This window comes from Mytilus edulis, chromosome 3, assembly GCF_963676685.1.
Source record: "Mytilus edulis chromosome 3, xbMytEdul2.2, whole genome shotgun sequence".
Lineage (NCBI taxonomy): Eukaryota > Metazoa > Mollusca > Bivalvia > Mytilida > Mytilidae > Mytilus > Mytilus edulis.
The window spans coordinates 33,165,590-33,188,534 of record NC_092346.1 but is presented as its reverse complement, the minus strand read 5'-3'; the positions used below and the strand labels follow the sequence as shown (position 1 = coordinate 33,188,534).

Below are 22,945 nucleotides of genomic sequence, written 5' to 3'. Positions count from 1 at the left end.
CTATACATTTTCTTCTTGACAACAAGAATATATGTTTCCGCAATCAAGTTTATCGACACATAAATATACTCCAAAAAGCACCAAATGTGCCCCTGTAATAGCAGACTTGTTCTTGTACTGTAACTCATCACAAATTATGACAAAACTCAGTAAGGACCTTATAAATTGATAAATTTAACAACACTTGCCGTCTTATTGATGACATTTTCCGTTACATTATCAAGAATATTTTAAACAAACTGTCAAAATACAATAAAACTAACAGCAAGCATTTCCTTTTCTTAAGCAAATTATTTCAGTTACAAAGGTCACAAAGGTCACATATATGGATTGTTTTCAAGATCAAATTTTGAACTCTGTCTTAGATACCCCTTCTTTAGTAGTGGCATTCCAATTTCCCTGTCCTTACTTCCAGTTAACCTGCTTTGCATATTTTTCTTGTTGTTTAATTGTTAATTTCCTCTTGGCTTCAAAGTGCATTGGATATTTCCCACTTAAAGGCAAGCAATAAGCCATCATTCAGCAATGAAATTTGACAGCGATTTTAATCCAACATGAGATCACCCAGTCTTACAGTTTTTGGATGGGTTCATGTGTCTAAGACTTTCACTTTTCTGTATATTGTTTTTTGTAAACTGTTGCAGATTATCTTTTTTTGTTTGGCTTTCACCTCTCTTTTCTTAAAAAAACAAAACTAACTTTTGATCTTTTTAATATCATTAAATGATTCATTATCACACATAACAAGGTGGTTTAAAATATACAATATTCTGACCATGGAAGTATCATAATGTCAACATAATACTTTAGTGATCTGACATAAAAATTATTATATCTAATTAACAAATATGTAGTTAAATATGAAGATATATCTTTTTACAAATGGTTTTGGGTTTGCAGATCTTGGTGGTATTTTTTATTTATTGTGAATATAACTTTAAATAACAAAATTAACAAATATACCATGTTCATCATTCAGAAGTACACAGCAATTCATGTAAAAATAAAAATGAGAGACATAATGATCATTATAATATGCAAATAAAGGTTTTGATGTGTAAACAAAATTATGAAAATGTTTTAGTAGAAGCAGCTTGTCGGCATGATCAGCAGCAATTGGAATTTAAATAAAGTAAATATTTATCCTACAAGGTAAATCATGACCATGCACTCTTAGGGTACAAATAATATATCTTTTTGGGAATTAAGTACAATAATACTTTTAATTCAGAAATCATTAAGAGTTAAAATTTGGTTATGCAGAAAACGTGACTGGTTGAGTATTGCAATAATTAGAACTCCAATTCTGATACATAAAACTGTATGCAGATTTTAGAGAAACCACAATAATTTATTTCCCATTTTCGTCTTTTCTCCAAAAATCAAATAATAATTGTACACACTAATTTCTGAATTTTCAGTAATAAAGTTACCTTCAACCTTCTGGTCTTGTATTCTTAATGGTGAAAAATCTATTATGCCTACAAATTTCAATCCTTGATAAATATATTAATAAGTATCGAACAAGACACAAATGTGTTATAATTTCATGAAAGCAATGGTTACCACCATAAAATCAAAATTATTGAAATCAATGTCATGGACAGAAGATTTATTATAAATCACCTTCATATAACTGATTTCTTATCCATGGTTTAAAATTCGTGCATACTTTTCAGCTTTGTATTCATACGTAAATGTCAAAACATCTATTGCAAAGAGTATATTGCGAATAAAGACCATTAGCATGAATGATGTTCACATATTGGTATTTTAACTATTTTAATGTGCAAACTTTTTGAGTCTAAATTGAAAACATGTACAGAGGACAAAGTTTGCTTTTTACATCAAATCAGCTGATACCTACAAAACGAAATAACTACCATGTGATCCTTTTAGTGATAACCGAAGACAGGAAGTCATATGGAAAACATGCAAAGGTGAAACTCAACTATGAAAACTCCTTTTACTGCTGTAAAAGAGAAAATTAAAGAAAGCTTCAGAAATATTAGTATTTAGAATTATGTGATAAATAACTGATTGTTGCCAACATTACATGTAAGCATTTAGTTTCATATGTACATGTATGAAAATTGTTTACAAATAGACAAGATTTCTCTTCTTTATTATACCAACAAATTCTTTCAATTTCACAACTGAGATTACCTTTCTTAAAAGAAGTTTATTTTAGGATAAAGAAGTCATCATAAAATGACAATTGCTCACATTAATGTATATATGTGAACTAAAATGACAAAAAGTGAGCAGATTTGTATACTTATATAGTATATTTTAATGCTTAACTATATTCAAAGAATGTCTATTCCAAAATGTGATCACACCTTGATATTAAGACGATTAATATAAACCAAATTTAGATAGTTGCTTTATCTTCAGATACAATCTAACTGATAAAAAATAATGATCAACTTTGAATAAATAAAGGGAAAAAAAACCTGTTTAATAATTGATGAACGAAAATCAGAAAAAAAATGACAGAGCAATATAGCAGCTGTTCAACTTTATGACTGAAAAATTTGTACCATAAAACTGAACTATCCAAATGGAGGAAACCTCTATATAACATTTATATGATTATTCTGACAGATAGAATTATGTCCCCTTTTAAGTTGATGAAGTAAAAAAATAACAGTGATTCTTTACTCTCTATTAACACATCAGTGAACCCTATAATAAATTGAACTGAATGAACAAATTTTTACAAGAATAGTACTACAGGGGAGGAATAGCCTTTGATGATTTTTCACCAAAATGTTTATCCCTAATGTGTCCTCTCAAAAATACAGGTCAACAAGAATGTGTCCCCAGTACACGGTTGCCCAACTCCAACTATCATTTTCTATGTTTAGTGGACCATTAAAATGGGGGGAAATCTCAATTTGGCATTACAATTAGAAAGATTATCATAGGGAACATGTGTACAAAGTTTCAAGTTAATTGAACTTCAACTTTATCAAAAACTACCTTGACCAAAAACATTAACCTGAAGCAGGATGAACAAACAAACGGACTGACGAACGAACAAATGAATGAAAGGACCCACAGACCAGAGAACATAATGTCCCTCTACTATTGAAGATGGGGCATAAAAATAAAGAAAATTCAGTTAGGAGATAGTTTCAACAATTTACGAAAAATGATTGCTCATTTGAAAAATAATTATCTCTCTTGTTCTAGGAAAAGCACTTGTCAATTCTTGGAAAACATATCAAATATAGAATGTAAATAGTACTAACATGTCCTAGAAATAGCCAATGAATGAAACGTTAAAAATATATATACAACTTCAATAAACAATATCACAGTCAAAGTTAAAACAAAGCAAAATATATATCATGTTCCAGGCAAGATCATTACATTACTTGAATCAATATCAATATGAAAAAATGCCATTCTTTTAGCTGAAAAAAAACGAGCTTCAGAGGAAATGAGACTAAAGTTATATTCAAGGCTGTGAAGAATGTTACTATCTATGCAGATTAAGCATCAAAATAGTGAATTTTATGCCCTCTTTCATACAATCAAAAAAAATAATTCTGCTATAGTTCTTACACAAAAAAAAAAATGAAATATATTAGGTTCACAGAAAAATAATGCATGTAATGTACATTGAGGAATGGAGTCTGTGTTAAACCAGTATGTGTTATATGACATACCATTGCACAGTAAAATGTTACAAACAGACAAACTACTCAAAAATTTCTTTAAGTATTTATGTTAAGATAGCAGTCGTCTTAGATTTTTGATTGGCATAAAAATGCTTTTGATATCATGACAGTTCATGATAAAATCTACTTCCTATATATTTAATACAGACATTAACTTTATGATATTCAATATGAAAGAGAATAGTTAAAGTTACATTGTATTTTCAATGTACTGTGTATAAATTTTGGATCAGCAGATTTGAAATGAGACATTACTGCAAAGTTTACAACAGGCCTATTTCAAAATAAATTTTATAATCATGAAAAAACTGAACTCCTATGAAGAAAGTATCATATTTTAAACGAATATTGCAGTGATTTTTTTGGGAACAAAACTGCATTTATATAGAGTGGGGCGCCCATATTAGCGGGGGACACAATTACGCTGTTTTATGATTTTGAGGTGTAAAAACTTCAAAGGATGGGTGAAATGGAAGAAATATGCTGGTAAATTATATTGTTATAACAAATATGATTATTTTTTAAACTTAGACAAAATTTCAGCACTTACCGCAAAGGACCGAAAAACAGACAACGATTTTTAGCCAATTTTCTGAATGAAAAATTATTTCAAAGAAGTATTTCTTAGTAGTTCTTTGACCAATTGCCCTAAATAACAGTTCTTTTCACCTTTGAAATGTCTGCTATTCATCTATAATGAAATTGATTTGATAAAAATTGTTTAAAACTGCAGTTATTTGGTTTTAAATAGATGTGTAAAAACAGCTAATATGTGTCTCCCATTGACAAAACATCAGGAAATTTCAAATAGCCTTTATCTAACTTTTCAGATGATTTTTTTTCAAAGAAACACATTTTCAAACTAATAATATTTTGTTTTTGATGTTATCGTCATATATCAGTATACTTAAAAAAATAAAAACCTGAACTACAGAAAACATGGAACGTTATGGCGAAAATGAGCACCCCACTCTATGTTCAATTGAGTATGCTCCCAAATGTGCAAAAAAATTATTATCAAATAAAATATTTATCCACTTTGATAGCACAAAATGTTTGAAAAATGTTCAGACACAATTTTTATTCATATAGAGTTACATGTATACATGTATTTAAACAATTTTTGGAAACAAATATGGCCTGTCTGGCAGATGATATCAACAACATAAATTTATATCAAAATTTTCAAGGTTTGTGTATTTTCTAACAACATGATTCACTTTCAAATTTAGATGTAAAAGGCATAACAATTAATATAAATGTATATCATTTCTATTTTTAGTTGTAACAGCAATATAAATGCATTACAGTGTTCACCAAAAATGACTTGCAAGAGGTTAGTGGGACACACATGTTTCTATAGTGTAAAAGATAATTTAATATGGATCTAAAACACATTTAAATTGAACCCCATCAGCACTTAAGATTTTTTTTCAGATTAAACAGGTTTTCAGTTTAGAAAGGTTAATTTCCTGATCAATTTTTATGCTCTGATACCTTTTTAACAAAAAATCTTACGATTTAAATTGATCATAAATTCGTAATTTATACTGATATTTTCATGACTTATGAGAAATATTGCATGGAAGATTTATGGTAAAAAGAGCAGTTGGTCAGTCTACATAAGTTACAAATATAGCAAGGTTTAGTTGTGACCAGATTTACCATGCTTTTGTAACATAAGAAGACAACTCACTTTAAATTTCACTGATTGATAATTTTTTTGTTTATTTAACCAAAATATAGAATTCAATTAAACAAAAGGAATAACAAACAAATGTAACCATGGTAACTAACAGTTATCAGTAATGAAATCATGCATTTTACAATATTTCTGTATTTTGAATGTTTTCTTAATACATAAAAACTCTTTCTGTAACTTGAAAAAGATCTTACAATTTTTAATTTTAAAGTCTTTGGAAAATTAAAAAAAGTTGAACTGAGAACAGATACATTTACATACATGTTAACATTTTACAAATAATACGTGTCTGGGAAATATTTATTTTGTATTCATATGCATCCACAGAAACATTTTTAATCAAATAGAATAAAATTTGTTTTCTCATGGTTTTTATTTTTAAATGAGATGATATGGTTTTCTCCCTTTAATATGAAATGTGCCACTCTGCTAAACATAATGCAAAGGTGCTGTAGACAAACAAGTCTGCTAACTTCATTTTCAAAAATGTTATCAGGGAAGATAATTTAAATTTACTCCCTTTGGATCTCCAGACCAAAGGGAGTATTTTATTATCTGCCCTTGGAAATAAAGTTAGAGAAAATTATATTTTTACTATTGCAGATATTTCCTCAAATAAAAATTCAAATCTATGAAAAATTCCTATGACAATGTTTTTTTGGCGACCTTGACTATCCATAAGGGTCTTACAAAGGTCGGTAATATTTCTTATACATAACATCAGAATTTGACCAGATAACCATATCATAATTCCCTGAAGCTTATCAAACAATATAGAAAAAATATGAACAAATTAATAAAATAATTTCAGAATATGGAATGGTTTTATATGGGTATACATACATATGATAAACATTTCATGTATATGAATATAATGTGTATATAAATATATCTATATGATATGTGTATTTACATTTAAGTTTTCATTATTTCACTTCATTTATGGGAAGTTCTAATCACACCGTTTAATTGTCTTTGTTTTTCCATTGCAATGTATTTTTCCCCTGATAACTTTCCAGTTAACATCTGCTGTAGGAGTGTACAACTGGATTCTGCAGAACCAGATTGTTTGTCCTGTAAAAATGGTGGAGAATAACCTCTAAGCATTTTTTCAAGTTCAGACATTGACTTAACGTTACGTAAACCCTTTGAAGGATTATTAGCAGCAAAATTAGGTGCAACACAAGTACTACTACTTCTGCCACTAGCCATCTGAGTAGTATTAATTTGTGATTTATTTTGCTGATAGCTCTGCTGATTTGGAGGTGGCGCCATTCTAGACAACACCTGTTGACTGGCGCCATTATGAAGCAAAGAATGGCCATTTGTTTTCACATGATTGTTCACTATGTGATTCCCAATATTTCCTTGAGACATATTATTTCCACTATTCATTTTCGCCAACATATTTCTATCCATATTGCCATTCATTCTATGGCCCACAAAATTCTGTTGGTTTTGAGAAGGATTCACACGGGGCATGTAATTATGCGATGGAGATCGGACAGAATTCATTGTCAAGTTATTAAGGCCAATTGTACAAGCATGTGCTTGCGGATTTGGACTTTGTATGTTCGAAAAGTCCCCCTGTGGGCTAGAAATGTTTGATTCGACTGACATTGGACTATTCAGATTTGAATAGCTTTGAGGCGGGCTCATAACGCTTGAGCCTGAAAGATACGAGTTTGGAGTGTCTGAATTACGAGCGAAATATTGTGGACTAGTTGGGAACATCGGTGGTGATGTATTTGACAACACTGGTTGTGAGTTCAGTAAAACTGACTGTGTATTTAGTACTGAATTTGGATTCTGAAGCATAGATTGGGAGATCAGAACTGGTTGGGTATTCGGCATTAATGTCTGTGTATTAGATATTACGATTTGAGTACTGGGCATCACTGTTTGTCCATTCATCATCACTATTTGTGAATTAGGAATAACTGTTTGTGAATTCTGAATCACTGTTTGTGAATTCTGTATGACAGTTTGTGAATTAGGTATCACTGTTTGTGTATTATTTTGAAGTGGTTGTGGACTTCCATAGGAATGCTGACTACCAGGTGAAGCAATGCCACTACCATTCATTGATTGACAACCCATTTTACCAGAATGATCGTGTAGACCCTCCAAGTCTGGAAATAAACTGTCATGTCCGTACTGCATCATGACATCTTGTGACTGAATGTCGGACATTGATTCAGCATATTGCATGCAGAAGTCTGAGATCTCTTTTGGTAATGCTTCAGTTAAAGTTGACGAGCCGCCAAGGTTGCCATCATTAAATGAGCCAATTTGAATGTTTAAAAGTCCTGGTTTTGGAATTTCAAAGTTATTGCCAAGGTTATTGCTACTCTCGAATTGATTCGCAGGGTCTTGAAAAAACGCAGTGCCTGATGGTCTACAGGTGAATTGAATTGGTTGATCGTCTACGTCACTATCGTTTATCGGAAGTAGAGACAAAACTTGTGGACAGGATTTAATTCTTTGAAGAGATCTCTTTTTTGAGGAAGCCATCTGCGAAGAATGTCCCCTATTCCACTGTACATTATCAGCTAACTGTTGAATATTTTTGGCCATGTCACTTTCACTATCCAAACTTTCAATGAATTTTATCATTTCCTCATCATCAGCGCCATCTGGGTCTAACGAACTAGCACATTCCTGAACAACACTCATGGGAAAGTCATCGTTTGTATCGCCTCCACCACAATCATCAGATTCAAATTGTTTATGACTCATTGAACTTTCTGACAAAGGACTGGGATTGATACTAGAATAAGGGCTATAACTACTGTGATATCCATTGTCACTATGGTGATCGGGATTATCTCCCTTTGAAGAATCTTTGACCTTGACAGGTTTACTGGATATTATTTCCATTACTCCTGTACAGCTTAGACATTCTTTATCCTCCTCCATTAATACTCGAACACCCTCTTCTTCACTGAAAAACAGAATAAATCATTTGAGCAAAAACATAAAGGTAAAGAAAGTACAGAAATTTGTTTGGAGTACTGAATTCAAAACATAAAAAAGTCAATATAATCTATAAAACCAGGTTCAATTAACCATTTTCTACATTTGAAAATACCTGTACCAAGTCAGGAATATGACAGTTGTTGTCCATTCGTTTGATGTGTTTTATCCTTTGATTTTGCTATTTGATAACAGACTTTCCATTTTTGGAATTTTCCTAGGAGTTCAGTATTTTGTGATTTTACTTTTTTCTTCCAAATAACATACTTTTGATGTTTTTAGTCTGTAAGGCTCCAGTACAGTAGTTCTGTCAGAACTATAAGTATTGGTGCCTTCAAACTAATAAAAACTGCAAAAATAGACTAATTTTGAAATCTGGTAATAATTATTTAAATATTAGAATTGATATTCTATCATACCTCTTCCTTAAGAAACTGATCAGTTCTAGAAGAGCATGTTGGAGTAAATAGGTTTTCTGCAGTTAAAACACATGCCAAATAAAGAATTAACTTTTTTTATTTATGTGGGCTAATCACTATACTTCATACCATTAAAGTCAGAAGTGCAAATTGCAATGATTGATGAAAATGCACTAATTTATATTAGCAAATATTCCAACCCAAAACTTTTTTCAACTTAATGACATTTTAAGCTCTCTCACCACATTGTACCTGCAAAATCTGTTTTGTTTATTAATGTTTAAGACAACGCTCTTTGACACTTGAAATAGATTTAACAGACCTTCTATTAGGAATATATTTGCATATAATTAACCTAGATATTATCATAAAATCTTTCACTTTCTATAAAATTTTGTATAAAATGTTTACTTCAGGCACAAATATCGTAAATTCTCTTGATGCAGTTTTTAAAATATGCCTTTATGACTTGCTACCAATTTATTATCATTCATTGGGTATATTAAATTCCTGTGACTTTCTTGGGTTTATTGACACTGTTAAAGTGTCCATTAAAAATGTTCAATAAGCTTTTGTATGCAGACTTCGCCAAATTATGAAATCTAGTATCTACAGAGATACAAGTATAATTTCATAGAAAACCAGGTGCTCCGCAGGGCGCAGCTTTATACGACCGCAGAGGTCGAACCCTGAATAGTTGGGGCAAGTATGGACAAAACATTCAAGCGTGATACAGCTCTGAATTTGGATTGTGATCAAATTTTTGACATTACATGTTTTTTTTTTACACAAAACAAATGTCAAGATTTTACAAATCAATTAAAGATTTCTTCTTCAAACTTTTTAAATCTAAAATCAAATAGCATAGGTTTCTGGACCAACTTGAAAACTGGGCCCATAATTAAAAATCTAAGTACATTTTTAAATTCAGCATATCAAAGAACCCCAAGGATTAAATCAAACCCAACCTTCCTTTTATGGTCATAAACCTTGTGTTTAAATTTCATAGATTTCTATTTACTTATACTAAAGTTATGGTGCAAAAACCAAGAATAATGCTTATTTGGGCCCCTTTTTTGCCCCTAATTCATAAAATGTTGTGACCTCAACTCCAAAAATCAATCCCAACCTTCCTTTTGTGGTTATAAACCTTGTGTTAAAATTTCATTGATTTCTATTTACTTATACTAAAGTTATTGTGCGAAAACCAAGAATAATGCTTATTTGGGCCCTTTTTTGGCCCTTAATTCCTAAACTGTTGGAATCAAAACTCCCAAAATCAATCCCAACCTTCCTTTTGTGGACCCCCATTTGGACCAACTTGAAAACTAGGCCAATAATTAAAAATCTAAGTACATTTTTAAATTCAGCATATCAAAGAACCCCAAGGATTCAATTTTTGTTAAAATCAAACTAAGTTTAATTTTGGACCCTTTGGACCTTAATGTAGACCAATTTGAAAACCGGACCAAAAATTAAGAATCTACATACATAGTTAGATTCGGCATATCAAAGAACCCCAATTATTCAATTTTTGATGAAATCACACAAAGTTCAATTTTGGATCCTTTGGGCCCCTTATTCCTAAACTGTTAGGACCAAAACTCCTAAAATCAAACCCAACCTTCCTTTTATGGTCATAAACCTTGTGTTTAAATTTCATAGATTTCTATTTACTTATACTAAAGTTATGGTGCAAAAACCAAGAATAATGCTTATTTGGGCCCCTTTTTTGCCCCTAATTCATAAAATGTTGTGACCTCAACTCCAAAAATCAATCCCAACCTTCCTTTTGTGGTTATAAACCTTGTGTTAAAATTTCATTGATTTCTATTTACTTATACTAAAGTTATTGTGCGAAAACCAAGAATAATGCTTATTTGGGCCCTTTTTTGGCCCTTAATTCCTAAACTGTTGGAATCAAAACTCCCAAAATCAATCCCAACCTTCCTTTTGTGGTCATAAACCTTGTGTCAAAATTTCATAGATTTCTATTCACTTAAACTAAAGTTATAGTGCGAAAACCAAGAAAATGCTTATTTGGGCCCTTTTTGGCCCCTAATTCCTAAAATGTTGGGACCAAAACTCCCAAAATCAATCCCAACCTTCCTTTTGTGGTCATAAACCTTGTGTTAAAATTTCATTGATTTCTATTCCCTTTTACTAAAGTTAGAGTGCGAAAACTAAAAGTATTCGGACGACGACGACGACGACAACGCCGACGACGACGCCAACGTGATAGCAATATACGACCAAAAAATTAAAATTTTTGCAGTCGTATAAAAAGGATATGGAGTATCCATACATGACACAAAGTCAGCACATGCACATTAAAATACACACACACATACAGTAAGTGTTTAGACTGATGTTCTTTATTTCAAAGTCAGTCAGGCCTTCAATATGGAGCAAAAAAACCTTAACAATATACAACCATAAATGACCATTATCCATGTTAAAAAAAAACCTAAAATTTCTACAACTCCCTCCTTTAACAGCATAGTTGAGAGTCATGAAAGTTTCCATTGACACCAAAGAACCAATATTTGCTTAATTTTGCTAGACACCTCTTCATCAGACAATAATTTTTTGTTTCTCATTATAATTTTTTTTTCTTTTGGGGAATTTTTGTGTTCATTGACAATATTTTAAAGCTTTTGTTAAGGGAGTTCGCTTATCAATTTCAAAGTAATTAACTTTTCAAAACACTACTTTATATTGATAGGGGATTAATAAAGGAATCCAAAGAGCAAAAAAAATATATAGGTCACCGTGCTTGTTTTCGAGATATTAGCCATTGAAATTTTGGCAGGAAAATATCTCTCTTGACTTTTCATAGCTTTATCATTGACAAGTTTAAGTTCTCAAAAACTATTAAAAAATCAAAGTGATGGAAATCACTCATGGAAAGATTAGAAGAGAAGTTTGAATTATTTCATATTAAGGTATGGTGGGATAAATGAACATTTATAAAGCACTATTGCTGAAAATTGCATTTACAGCAGGTCTTTAGAAGGAAACTTGCTTTTCCAGTATGAGGATAAAATGAGCTCAAATTAAATAATATGGGTCTCTTAATTTGCACAATTTTATTTAAACTGCAGTTTATATCTTATCAAAATTATGTTGACAGTTCTGAACATGTTTCAAAAAAACAAAAAAATGCAAAAATTCTTCTAGTAAATGTTACCAACTATCCTTGTAAGACAAAAATCTGGACCAACAGCTTAAAACTTTAAAGTGTCAACAAAAAAAATTGAAAAATGTTGTTTTGGGGCATTTTGTAAGTTGAAACAGAGGTTATATGGCATTGGAGATAAAAAGTTTTAGAGTGCCTTTTGATCAATTTTTAAAGTATTTTTAAACACAGGGCATTAAAAATGTACTTTTTCAACGTAAACCAATTAAAAAAGTTATCTTATTGAAATGTGGATTCTTTCTTGATTGCAAAAATATATATTCACTTCTAATAAAAATTCAAATGACTAAAAAAGACATAATGATTGATGGGAAATAAACTAATAAACAATGGTTTGTTATAATTAAAAGTTTTAAAATTTTAAAACTGTTTCAAGCCAATTCCTGATGAAAAAAAGTGTACTAAAATTAATCTAATTGTTGATTAATTACAGATGATTATTGGAAATTTATCAAGTAAATTATAGGCCTTACTTGAATACCTTTTATTTATTAATATTTATATTCATATTTCATTTTTTTTAAGATCTTGTTATTCCATTAATCATTTATCTTTCAGATATAATTTACAGAATCACTTTATGTAATGTAGATCAAAAGTAATTGGCAATAAATAAATCTATCATCCTTATAAATATCAAACATCTAATATACACATTTGTGTATTCAATTATGAGGTCAAATGCTTGTGTATTAAGAATTATATGTATATTGAGTGGTCTGAATAATTATGTAAGACTGAGGTTGATAGGTAATGTGGTTTAATTTGATTGGCAGTTTAGGAGGTGGGGCATTGTAATTAAAGGTCCACCTTGTCTTTGATTGTTTAGTGATAATGACAGTTGTCAATCATACTAGTTGAATCAATACCCAGTTACCTAATCAAAATGTTTTTTTAAAAAGCCTGCACATCAACACACCTTAATGACATACATTCTTGAATGAACTGCTCCAATAATATACCCAGGTTTTTTTCAGTTTACATGTGTATTATGTGCACATACATGAGAACCATAGGGAACTATATTTCAGTGTGAATACATTTAGTAACAGTAGCTAACCTGTCCTGTTGTTAGGGAGGCTGGTGCCTAAGTAAAGATTTAGAACAAGTTCTAATCTTTCCAATAATTAAAATTTGGTAAGACTTTTACAGATGGCTTATCATTATACAAAGATTTACAAAAAGAAAAATGGGGGTCACCGGGCAAATTTTTTCAAGGCATTCAAATGGATAAAACCAGAGGATTCCGAAAATCTGACAAAAAATCCAAAACATGTCATGCCAGCTTCCTTAAAATTATTCCCAACCTTTTATTAGACTATAAAGCAAAAAGTAAAATCACAAAAATACTGAACTCAGAGGAGAATCCAATCGGAAAGTCAATAATCACATGGCAAAATCAAATGACAAAACACATGCTGACTATAGATGTTTTTAGTTTTTGTAATTTTACCTTGTCATCTTTTATATGTTTCTTGATTTTTGTGCTGATGCCTTGCTGATTTTTAGATGTTTAATGTTTTGTTTGTGTTGTTTCCTTACTGAATCATTGTTATAAAAAGGTATAATAGCCCCATTTATTTTTTATTCATACTTTCATTCATGTTTTGTTATGAAATGATACAAAAAAGTATCAATTTATTGTGACAAAGTCACCTAACATTAAAACTAGACGCTCTTAAGAGCCTGTGTCGCTCACCTTGGTCTATGTGCATATTAAACAAAGGACACAAATAGATTCATAACAAAATTGTGTTTTGGTGATGGTGATGTGTTTGTAGATCTTACTTTACTGAACATTCTTTGTATTTACAATTTTCTCTATATATAATGAGCTTGGCCCTTTAGTTACAGAGGAAACTATTTTGTAAAAATTTACAACCAGATGCTCCGCAGGGTGCAGCTTTATACGACCGCAGAGGTTGAACCCTGAACGGTTGGAGCAGTATGGACACAACATTCAAGCTGGATTCAGCTCTAAATTTGGATTGTGATGAAATAGTTGACACAGCATAGGTTTCCGACACAGAATAAATGTGGTCTAATAAACTTAAAATTTGTTTTTTGCCTTTGAGCAATTCACTATGCTGTTGAATATTATTCCTCTCAAAAAAATGTTTGAAGAAATTTTCTTTTTATTTACGAAATCTGAAATGAGAAAAATTGAACACCCCCCCCCCCCCCCCCCATTTTTTTTTCACATCCCCCTTTTCCTTATTCCAAAACTGATCTCAATTCAAATTACTAATGGAGTTTGCAACAATAACTACTCATTTAAATACATCATAAAATATTAAAATGTCAAAAAAGTGCTTGTTATCACTGAATGGTAAAGATTGTTTTAATTTAACGGTTGGTAGTAAAAGTGAATATACATTGTATATTGTATAAAACAATGATTTAAGTTGATTCAACTACTATTCTGGACAAAGAAAGATAACTCCAATTGAAAATTTCTTACTATTGCGCAGTATTGTGCAATTAAATATTAGATTTTTGTAAAGGATTACATAAATTTATGAAAAATTGGTAAAAAATGTCTATACAGGGCAATAACTCTTTCAGGGGTCAACTGACCATTTTAGTCGTGTTGACTTATTTGTAGATCTTACTTGGCTGAACATTATTACTGTTTACAGTTTATCTCTATCTATAATAATATTCAAGATAATAACCAACTAGAGGCTCTAAAGAGCCTGTGACGCTCACCTTGGTCTATGTGAATATTAAACAAAGGAAGCAAATGGATTCATGACAAAATTGTGTTTTGGTGATGGTGATGTGTTTGTACATCTTACTTTACTGAACATTCTTGCTGCTTACAATTATCTCTATCTATAATGAACTTGGCTCAGTAGTTTCAGTGGAAAATGTTAGTAAAAATTTACAAATTTTATGAAAATTGTTAGAAAATGGACTATAACAGACAATTACTCCTTAGGGGGTCAATTGACCATTTTGGTCATCTTGACTTAATTTTAGGTCTTACTTTGCTGTACATTATTGCTGTTTACAGTTTATCTCTATCTATGAAAATATTCAAGATGATAACCAAAAACAGCAAAATTTCCTTAAAATTACCAATTCAGGGGCAGCAACCCAACAACGGGTTGTCCGATTTATCTGAAAAAATACAGGGCATATAGATCTTGACCTGATTAACAATTTTACCCCATGTCAGATTGCTCTAAATGCTTTGGTTTTTCAGTTATAAGCCAAAAACTGCATTTTACCCCTATGTTATATTTTTAGCCATGGCGGCCATCTTGGTTTGTTGGCCGGGTCACCGGACACATTTTTTAAACTAGATACCCCAAAGATGATTGAGGCCAAGTTTGGATTAATTTGACCCAGTAGTTTCAGAGAAGAAGATTTTTGTAAGAGATTACTAAGATTTAAGAAAAATGGTTAAAAATTTACTATAAACGGCAATGACTCCTAAAGGGGTCAACTGACCATTTCGGTCATGTTGACTTGATTTTAAATCTTACTTTGCTGAACATTATTGCAGTTTACAGTTTATCTCTATCTATAATAATATTCAAGATAATAACAACTAGAGGCTCTAAAGAGCCTGTGTCGCTCACCTTGGTATATGTGAATATTAAACAAAGGACGCAGATAGATTCATGAAAAATTGTGTTTTGGTGATGGTGAAGTGTTTGTACATCTTACTTTACTGAACATTCTTGCTGCTTACAATCATCTTTATCTATAATGAACTTGGCCAAGTAGTTTCAGTGGAAAATGTTAGTAAAAATTTACAAATTTTATGAAAATTTAAAAAATTGACTATAAAGGACAATAACTCCTTAGGGGGTCAATTGACCATTTCAGTCACATTGACTTATTTGTAAATCTTACTTTTCTGAACATTATTGCTGTTTACAGATTATCTCTATCTATAATAGTATTCAAGATAATAACAAAAAACAGCAAAATTTCCTTAAAATTACCAATTCAGGGGCAGCAACCTAACAACCAGTTGTCCAATTCATCTGAAAATTTTAGAGCAGATAGATCTGGACTTGATAAACAATTTCTTCCACTGTCAGATTTGCTCTAAATGCTTTGGTTTTTAAGTTATAAGCCCAAAACTGCATTTTACCCCTATGTTCTATTTTTAGCCATGGCAGCCATCTTGGTTGGTTGGCTGGGTCACTGGACACAATTTTAAAACTAGATACCCCAATGATGATTGTGGCCAAGTTTGCTTTTATTTGGCCCAGTAGTTTCAGAGGAGAAGATTTTTGTAAAATATAACTAAGATTTACGAAAAAAATGGTTAAAAATTGACTATAAAGGACAATAACTCCTAAAGGGGTCAACTGACCATTTTGGACCTGTTGACTTATTTGTAAATCTTACTTTGCTAAACATTTTTTTTATTTACAGTTTATCTCTATCTATAATAATATTCAAGAAAATAACCAAAAATAGCAAAAATTTCCTTAAAATGACCAATTAAGGGGAGGCAACCTAACAAAGGGTTGTCCGATTCATCTGAAAATTTCAGGACAGTTAGATCTTGACCTAATAAACAACTTTCATCCTTGTCAGATTTGCTCTAATTGCTTTGGTTTTTGAGTTATAAGCCAAAAACTGCATTTTACCCCTATGTTCTATTTTTAGCCATGGCAGCCATCTTGGTTGGTTGGCTGGGTCACTGGACACAATTTTTAAACTAGATACCCTAATTATTATTTTGGCCATATTTGGTTAAATTTGTCCCAGTAGTTTCAGAGGAGAAGATTTTTGTAAAAGATAACTAAGATTTACGAAAAATGGTTAAAAATTGACTTTAAAGGGCAATAACTCCTAAAGGGGTCAACTGACCATTTAGGACCTGCTGACTTATTTGTAAATCTTACTTTGTTTAACATTTTTTTTATTTACAGTTTATCTCTATCTATAATAATATTCAAGATAATAACCAAAAACAGCAAAAATTTTCTTAAAATTACCAATTCAGGGGCAGCAACCTAACAACGGGTTGTCCTATTCATCTGAAAATTTCAGGGCAGTTAGATCTTGACCTGATAAACAATTTTACCCCATGTCAGATTTGCTCTAAATGCTTTGGTTTTTGAGTTATAAGCCAAAAACTGCATTTTACCCCCATGTTCTATTTTTAGCCATGGTGGCCATCTTGGTTGGTTGGCGGGGTCACCGAACACAATTTTTAAACTAGATACCCCAATGATGATTGTAACCAAGTTTGGTTGAAATTAGCCCAGTAGTTTCAGAGGAGAAGATTTTTGTAAAAGTTAACGACGGACGACGACGACGACGACGACGACGACGGACGACGGACGACGGACGCCGGACGCCAAGTGATGAGAAAAGCTCACTTGGCCCTTCGGGCCAGGTGAGCTAAAAACGGCAAAATTTCCTTAAAATTACCAATTTGAGGGCAGCAACCCAACCACAGGTTCTCCGATTCATCTGAAAATTAGAGAGCAGATAGATCTTGACCTGATAAACAATTTTAACCCATGTCAGATTTGCTCTTAATGCTTTGGTTTTTGAGATATAAGCCAAAAACTGCATTTTACCCCTATGTTCTATTTTTAGCCATGGTGGCCATCTTGGTTGGTTGGCCGGGTCACCTGACACATTTTTAAAACTAGATACCCCAATGATGATTGTGGCCGAGTTTGATTTAATTTGGCCCAGTAGTTTCAGAGGAAAAGATTTTTGTAAAAGTTAACGACGACAGACGACGACGATGACGGACGACGAAGAGGGACGCCAGACGCCAAGTGATGAGAAAAGCACACTTGGCCCTTCGGGCCAGGTGAGCTAAAAATAAAAAGTTTACTGGTTACACTTTCTGCACTAACTCAACTTATCATATGCTCTAGTTCTGTTTTGTAAATTTGTGTATTGTAGCTATTTATCATTAAAACCGCAATTCTAAATTTAAAATTTTGAAACGGTTAATTAATTGATTGATTGTTGCAATTTTACACTTCAGCAGAACATACAAAGCTATATCAAAGATATAAACATAAAATGGATGATATAAGATCAGTCATATAATCTGGGTCAAAGTTCTACGTTTTTTAAGTTATAATTTCTACAGTGTAATCCCTTTCTAATTTAAACAACTTTATACCCATAAGTCAAAAAGTTCAAATTTCTGACTTTAAAAAATGATACTTGACAAGACCTAAGCTCACGACCTTAACAAATCATTTCAATGACTTCTAGATAAGAACTTTCATCTCAAAAGTAAGTCTTATGAATAATAATGATGGGAGTTAAAAATGAGCTAAAAAAAAATGGCAGAAGTCACTCATGTCAAGGCCAAATCAATTTAATTTGCTACTTTATGACATAATGTCAAACACCTGTACTGAACTTGTCATGCAGTTCACTGACATGAAATGGAGTGCAATGTATTTTATGATTATGTAAACAATATATCAAGTAATTATAAATCAACAACTTAAATTTATAGAAGGATTCTGATTGGTTGGTGAAACAGTCATGTGATGTACCTGACATTTACTACTAAGGGGTGTTTTAACGACCTTGACTACCCATGAGGTTCTCGCATGGAGGGTAATTGACTTTCACATTGTATAAAGAATAAAAAAAACTTTTTATTTTCTATTATTAAAATTGAGAATGGAAATGGGGCATGTGTCAGAGACAGCAATGACCAAAGAGCAGAAAACCGCTGAAGGCCACCAAATGCAATGGGTCTTGTTTTTCAAAATGAGTTGAATGTGTGTTTCTATTCTGTTTTTTAATATGCTTTGAACTTTGAGTTAATTTCTAATTTTTTTAATTTTTTTTTGAATGATTTGAACTTTTGGGCCTTTTTGGATTGTAAGTCTTTAACTGTTTATTTCTTATACAATCTTGGCATTCAACATTTGAGAGTTCATGATAAAACTTAATTCAGAAAAACGCTCCAGACACATAAAATTGTATACAGTGATGTTTTCTTTTTTTTTCAAACTATAAGCACTTTTTTTCAAACTATAAGCATTGGCTTAAAATGTGTTTCTTAAACACAGTAATAGCAATATTATCTATTCCATACCTTAATCAATTTCTTTTTAAAATTTCATCATGACTTTTTATGACAATGTTGGTTTTTTCATGTTAATTTAAGCCAAAGCGTAATTTTTTATATCAGCTTTCTAGCCATTCTCATAATAGATAATCCTGAACATGCATGAAATATTTGCCACTGGACATTTAGGTGACTTACACAACAAACCATTAATCAATCTTAAGAGAATTCTAAGATATTTTCTTTCATTACTTGGAGGTAGAAAGTCATCTCACCAGAAATAATCTAATGCATCTGTCTATATTTTAACACAGAGACATTAGAAAATGGAAGGACTTCAACAGCTTTTCAATTCTATGATGTGGTTTGTGTACGGTTGTTTGTCTTTTGGTTTCTGGGATGACATTGTCATTTTGTTTTCAACTTATAAGTTTAGTTATCCTTTTGGATCTTGTCACCTTTATTTTTTAACTTTTTTACCACACTTTCAATTTTGACTTCCTCACCAAATTGAGAATCAATAACAAGGTGACATCACTGTGAGGCGAAAAAAATAAAAAATAATGTGCCATCACTGTGAGGCAAATTTTTATGCATACAACATTGTTGATCACAATACTGCATAAATTTGTAACTTATCCCTTGACTTGTGTGTGTAAAATAGGAAAAGAACAAAACTTTTCATGCTTTTGTAGATGTTTTTATGTCAATAACTTTACTGCATAATCAATGCCAAAAGTTTAGAATTTAAAAATGTACAACAAGGTGTGAAAACAGGAAAAACATATAACCCCTAGGCTGATTTTTTGTAGCAAATGTTTTTACGTCTCAATAAACATTGGGTGTACTTTGATGCATATTGTTAGCATACTTTCTTTTTTTAATGACAGACAAAAAAATAGATTATGTTTGTATTTTCAAACTATTTGTGATTTAAAAAATCTACAGCTTTGCCAAGGAGCATTTTCAATCAAATCCACTGTTACGAATTTAACAAAAATGTACACATTTTCAATATCCTAATTAACACCTGGCCTAGACAATATCACCAGTCCATCAATGTCCTTTATAAATTGTAAATAAATCAAGAAAAAGCCATTTCCCTTACGGAGGGACACTGTTGTACCAGAACAACTATGTGACACTTATTAGATCTGTCCCACATAAATATAACTCATACCTTATAATGTAATTCATACAGACAATGTACTGTGGAACGTTGTTTGTATTATAAATTATTGTAGCACGTGTCTGCATCCACACCCAATCACAATTCTTGCCAACGAATCTGTAATATTTGCTGACTGACGAACCTTGAACTATTACTGAAAAATAAGGAAAACAACACTCATTAAACAATTGTCTTTGTTATACCATTATAATTATAATAAAACTTCATCCTCCGGGCAATTGAGAAATGAGTACATATATACTTTGTTAGTTCTTGTAGATGTTTGTTTTTACAAGTTATCAAAAAAAAAGTTTGATACTGAATAAAAAAAAAAAAACCTGTAATTGCGTCTTTTTGTTTTTTTTGTTTTTTTTATCAGACCTCAATGGCTAATTAATACTCTGTCTGCTTATATGGCAGGTTCATATTTACCAGGGAAGTCTAATTAGGTACTATGTGTTTGAAAACATTTTTAGCAAGTATTATTTTACCAAATACATGAAAAGCTGTTTATTTCAATATAAGGAATAATGAGCGAGATAATCTCATTAAGAAAGCTAGAAACCATGGAATTTCACACACAAAAATCTACATATGATTTAGTAGTGTCACAGAGAATTGCAATATGCTATTATGAATTTCAATCTTATAAATGCCATCAACCCTTTAAAATGTTAATTAATTATATAATTTTTAGTAACAATTAAATATTGTATAACTTCTGAAGCCAGGATCATCAATTTCTCAAATTTCATTTCAAATTAGCTGTTTAATTACATGTAGTTATAATACCATTAACAATACTACAGTGTTGTAAGACAATGCATGTCTGTAACAGTAAAAATAGACTTGTTACATGTCCTTTTCTTATCATTACTTTTTTTCTTTCTATTTTGCCCCTTTAACAGTTTTACTGCTACATGCATATAACTATGAGATTGCCATTCAGCAATCAGTATACTAGCAGTTTTCAGTAGACATATAAATTAGTGAGAAAGAAATAAAAGAAAGAGAAATGCAGTAAGTCTACTGTAAATAGAACCAACCCATTATTTGATCATACAGCAAATTGTACAATAACCAGAAATTTAGCTGGAGTTTGTACATATTGTCTAAATGAAACTTCAAAAATAATTTCTTGGATTTAAAAGAAAATTTTAAAATTTGAAGGATGTTTCATTACTACAATTATAAAACTTTGAAGATTTTGATTAAGATTTTTGGGAAAATTGTATGAGATGTTTGAAGCGACCTTCAAGATAATTTTATTTCTTTATTTTGCAGGTAAAACTTCAGGAAAATTGACAGCAGTTTTTTTCCAAAAAAGTTTCCAAAAACATAAAGTCTAAAATTAAATTTTCCAAAATGTATGTAGAATTTGTCCAAACAAGGTAAAAAAACACATTCAGCTTAGTTGGAAACCTTGCTTAATTAAATGAAGGACTCGTATTAAATTTTGGATAGATGTAAAATACAAATAAGCATCGCTGCTTTCAAACAGATTCAAAACAAGAATGTGTCCCAAGTACACAGATGCCCCACTCGAACTATCATTTTCTATGTTCAGTGGACCATGAAATTGGGGTCAGAATTTTAATTTGGAATAAAAATTAGAAAGATCACATCATAGGGAACATGTGAACTAAGTTTTAAGTTGATTGGACTTCAACTTCATCAAAAACGTAACCTTGACCAAAAACTTTAACCCTATGTGGAACAGAAGGACGAATGGTACGACAAATGAATGGACGGACAAACAGACCAACAGACCAGAAAACACATAACGGCCCTCTACTATCGTAGGTGGGGCATAAAAAGATTCAAACTTTTTGCATAGACACCAGGATGTCACCATCAAACATGTTATTCATGACATTCCATAAAAAACTCATTTAAATTTATGGTAAGATTTACTGAAGAATTGGAATTTCACGTATACAAATTTGAAGTGTTTTGTTTTGAATACATTACCTAAAATAACAATAGATCCATTTAAACCAAGATGTATGTTGACAAATGAGGCAATTGCAGATTAAGAAATAAAAAACAAATTTATAACCTGTGTATTGCTAAGTAATTAGTATATAAGTAAAACTTATGTCATTTTATGCAACTTAACCTCAAGCTTGTGTCAGTTATATCATCCCTTATAAATATTTATCAGTCGTAAACTTAAAATTCAAATCGACCATATGTAATACACTTTCACTGAATAAATTGTAAACAAATGCATGACGATTACACGATTATGAAATACCTAACATCACACCATTAATTTATGTTTGTAGTTTTATCTTTCGTTTCTATTTTTGGTACATTAAACAATATAGATTGGCAACTATTTTGAAGTTTGACATTTAGGAAACTGTACATTAGTATAAATAGTCGAATAAATGATTTGTATTTAATTTTTGTCTAACATGTGACATTATCAGTCGCCAACTTGGTCTGTAAATTGAAAGCAAGTATCTTAATGATGATAGAAACACTAAAGAATCGTTACAACAAATTTCTACATTTTACACAGGAAGTTGGTGACCTTTAAAAAACAATTTATAAATAAATGTAGTGCTTATCCAAAAATATCAACAAGTTTGTAATAACATAAATATAAAAAAAAAGATGTAGTATGATTGTCAATGAGACAACTCTCCACAAGAGACCAAAATAACACAGAAATTAACAACTATAGGTCACCATATGGCCTTCAACAATGAGCAAATGCCCATACCGCATAGTCAGCTATAAAAGGCCCCCGAAAA

At 31.2% G+C, this 22,945-nt stretch overlaps 1 protein-coding gene across 9 annotated transcripts in view; it reads right to left on the bottom strand.

Moving 5' to 3' along the window:
* Positions 1–695: 695 nt before the first annotated feature.
* The window catches only part of LOC139516275 (neuronal PAS domain-containing protein 3-like), a 94,537-nt gene continuing 72,287 nt past the window's right edge, over positions 696–22,945 (bottom strand). For 8 of the 9 annotated variants that reach the window (XM_071306277.1, XM_071306278.1, XM_071306275.1 and 5 more), the window contains 2 exons: positions 20,193–20,337; positions 696–8,335 (listed from right to left, as the gene is read on the bottom strand). In XM_071306277.1, the coding sequence (XP_071162378.1) occupies positions 6,328–8,335; positions 20,193–20,337 (2,153 nt within the window). In that variant the 3' untranslated portion in view covers positions 696–6,327. The remainder of the gene's footprint in view (positions 8,336–20,192; positions 20,338–22,945) is intronic. The other variant, XR_011662935.1, reaches the window with a different exon arrangement.